This window comes from Aplysia californica, unplaced genomic scaffold, assembly GCF_000002075.1.
Source record: "Aplysia californica isolate F4 #8 unplaced genomic scaffold, AplCal3.0 scaffold00017, whole genome shotgun sequence".
NCBI lineage: Eukaryota > Metazoa > Mollusca > Gastropoda > Aplysiida > Aplysiidae > Aplysia > Aplysia californica.
Genome location: NW_004797287.1, coordinates 1,980,203 through 1,984,143, shown reverse-complemented (window position 1 = coordinate 1,984,143; position 3,941 = coordinate 1,980,203). Strand labels below are relative to the sequence as shown.

The 3,941-nt window shown below is 40.0% G+C and overlaps 1 protein-coding gene across 1 annotated transcript in view; it reads left to right on the top strand.

Annotated features, from left to right (window-relative positions):
* The window catches only part of LOC101861097 (spondin-1), a gene marked incomplete in the record, with an annotated part of 288,932 nt that extends 285,437 nt beyond the window's left edge, over positions 1–3,495 (top strand). Inside the window, 1 exon segment of the mRNA XM_035971468.1 lies at positions 1,577–3,495. Within this exon segment, the coding sequence (XP_035827361.1) occupies positions 1,577–1,624 (48 nt within the window).
* Between the last annotated feature and the right edge of the window lie 446 nt (positions 3,496–3,941).

Sequence of the window (3,941 nt, the reverse complement as noted above, 5' to 3'; positions counted from 1 at the left end):
CCACCCCCATCCCCCTCCTTTTCCTGAAACCCTCAAACCTTTACCCATACCCGTTTTCTTACCCAAATATTATCATATTACATTATCCCCCTTTTCTCAAAGCTTTTCCACCGAGCCTTCCTTTCTTTGGGTGTTTCGTTACTTGTACCAGTGTCTTCTGGTTCCCTCCTTTCTAGCATAAAGTGTATTGTTTGTATATTTACACACTATTGTGTGAGGTGATCAGCCTTTTCGTCATTGTGTGTGATCAATCTGTACCATGGTGATGGGTATATTTCTTCGAACTTCCACGAAACTGAATCTTTCACTTAGTTCAAGAGTAGGTATGGATATGTAGCCTTCTGTAACTTCTAGTGATATTTTGTTATCTTCTCAACATTGATGGCTTAAATAATAATTATAATAATTGAGACGGTTGATGAGGACGAATTACTTATAATATACTTCATTTAGCGAAATTATTTTTAAAATTACAAAATTAAATAAATGTTGCTCCTAATGGTTTTGTTAAAGCATTTATTGATCAAGTAGTGGGTTAATTCCAGTGCCAGTTTATCCAATATACTTTGCAAGTGTTAAGTCTAAATTGTAGAGTGCTGTTTTTCTACAACGGTGTCACCTTTTCTGTAAAACCAGTGGTTTTGACTTACCTCAAGTGCTTCTTCCCTTGCTTACTCCCCAAGCTTACAACCTCACAACCACCCCTGTATATGTTGACCCCTCAGTAACTCAGAACTCACAACTATACTCCCCGCGCTGATCAGAGTCAAGTCTTTATCTCTCTCTCTCTCTCTCTCTCTCTCTCTCTCTCTCTCTCTCTCTCTCTCTGTGTGTGTGTGTGTGTGTTTGTGTTGTGTGTGTGTGTATGTTTGTGTGTATTATTTTATTCCCAACTGTTTTATTTAACTGTAAAACCAGAAAGGTAATAATAATCCAGAAAGAAAGACATTTGTACATGTGTCGTGCATAAAAAAGGGTTTAATGTTAGTCTGTAAACAGGTAAAAGGACATTGAGGTTTCTTAAACGTCTACTTTTTTTGTGAAAGAAATGTCATTCAGTAAATTAAGTTTGTTCAAATAGAAAACTTTAATAGTTCCATCCCCTTGTCAGAACAGAGAGATAGTAAAGCGTTCCATTATTTCAGTCCCAGAACATTCAGATGAAACATGCACGAAACAAACTACGAGTATAATAACAACATTCTAAGTCTCGGGTTGCATCCAGATATATCCAAACCTATCCACGTATAACTATTATCTAAAAATCGTTCTGATAGACATTTATCAACCCTGACCCATTGACCTTTTGTCGCCTTTGTCACCTTTCACCTCACATTGACCCTGCACTCTTCTCATAACTACCCCCTATCTTTCTCAAACCCCCCTACCCTTCTCATACCTAACTCATTCCCCCCTTCTCATAACTACCCCCCCTCCTTCCCGCCCTTCTCATACCTACCCCCCACCCCCACCCCACCCCCGAGCTATGGCATTGGTCAAACAGCTCGGAGTGGGTGGTTCCCCTTTGTTGTACTCACTCCCTGTTGTGTTCACGGTTGTCGTTTTCTTGTTTCAGGTGGAAGAGAGCATGAGGCGTTTCATGATGTTCCATCGCCGCTACTAACTCCTCCTCCTCCTCCTCCTCCTCCCCCTCCTCCCTCCTCCTCCCTCCTCACAACAACACCACCACCTCCGACTTTGTCGCTTTAGTCACTTCTGGACACGCCTACTGATCACTCACTGGATAGTTTGTGCACCGAATGACCTCACTCCCACCCGCTGTTTGCAAAACCAGCACAACCACCAACATCGGCGGACTTGCGTTTATCACGTATTATGATAATAATCATAATGATGCTAATAATAATAACAACATTATCATAGCTTGTTATGCTCTCTGTGTCATAGATTCCTCACTGCGTCAAATTTCTCCTCTTTGGAAGATAACCAACCTTCTGGACTGACAAACGTCTTTGAGCTGTTTTGGCATGCTAGAATTATTAAAAACACTTTACCCAGACTTGCTTACTTGCTTTGTAAGAGTATTTGAAACTTGCACCAAAAGGGGATAGTTCCGAAAACATTTCTCTGGAAGGATATTCAAAAGCTTGTAGTCAGCAATAAGTGAAAGGATTTAAATGCCAGTACTCCCTTTCCGTTTTCGTTCCTCCAACCTCCCACTTTTGAGAGCAATGATTCCCAGCCCCACACTTTGTATACTAAAGCTTAGTGCGAATCGAAATAAAATGTCATCCATTTTCAAGACTTTGGCGTGGTGGTCTTCTTGTATAAAAAAAAGCATACATGCCTAGAGTGCTCGCAGAAAATAACTGTGGTTACGGACTGTGGTTACGGAAATCAATATAATAGTATTATACCCACCCCTCGCCTCAAGGTGCAAGTATACACTACGGCTTTCAATAACACGTTCCAACCACTGACTCTCACTGTTTCTCTTCATAAGTCAATGTATGTGTGGTATTCCTGAGAGGGTCAACAGTTTGGAATTATGACACAGAGCGGAGACGGGGTTGGGGAGGGGGGGGGGTCAACTGTCTCTTAGTGCTGGAATGTTTATCTTATCTGCTTTGAATAGCGAAAGAGCATTTCCTGTTTCTAGTTCTTCACAGTCCCTTAAAAATCACATTTGCACTTACAAGATTGACAGTTAGTTTGACTGATCCAGGAAAGACAAAATGTCCTTTCAGATTCGATAAACGAGGAAATCGTATTTGCTTGTACGACTACAGCTTCTAAAACAGAGGTAACTTTATTTTAAGTATAGGTCACTTTCAGTGTCCAAGCTACCCCCCAAATCCTTTCGAGCCCCTCCCAGAAAAGTCCCCCATCCCCATCTATTGTACATGGAAATGTTGGACTCGGACAAAAGACGTCTCTAACTTTACGTATTAACTTCTGGGACGTGAAACGTTCACACTAGACATAATATCCCCCCAAGTTGTACTACATACTGACCTGAAAATACATAATACTATTGGTTTTTGTAAGCAATGTAACATGTGTAGTACATATTTCTGTTGCACATATCGTATCGTCGTGCTATCTGGCATTACTATGAGAGGGGAGGAACCATGCACTAATGCTCCCTCGCTGTGTACCTCGGGCACTGGCGACTGGAGTCTCGACAAAACACTGCATATTGTTGGTGTAGTCCACGCCTCTAAACCCATCACAGGGACTGCATGGGAATGCTCGCACACGTCACGTTAACATAACAACAGCAACAACAACAACAGCTACAACAACAATGCTTGTTAACATTCGAAAAAGCTCGCAAATCACGTTTTGCTGCTTTGCATGACGTCATGTAATGCTACATTGTCCATAAACAAAGATGGCAGAAGTCCACTAATCTGTCAATGTCTGTTTTGTTTCATTTGTTGTTTACTTTGCGATGACTTCTTTCAAAAATGATGAAATTGAAATTAATTATTGTGTCTTTGAAAGACTTCGATTTTTTTTTCTAAACTTTTGTTTTTGTTTTCTTTGTTTGGTTGGTTTTTTTGGTGGGTTTTTTTTTTTTTTTTTTGGGTTTTTGCCCCTATCAACACAACTGAGACAATTTAAGGGGGGGCATTCAAAATGGCTTGAATGTTTTTAAAGGCCTGTGTATTTATTCTAAATATCAACATTTGTATTTCTTTTATCTTGTGACTTTTTCAAGGTGCCTTGATGATACCTCCGACCTTGCCTTCATCCGGGTTACAAAACACGTCATCTTTTTCTAGAACCTCCAAGGAGAGAATTTGGACTTCCTTATTTTGTCAAAATCTGTTTTTGTTATAGTTATATCTACACAAATTAAATGAACATTCACAAGGCCAAATCATCCTAACGTTTAGACGTCGTCATTGAAAAAAAAAGCAGCAATGGATTAACATGAACAGTTCTATAAATAAGCTTCTAAATATCACTATTTG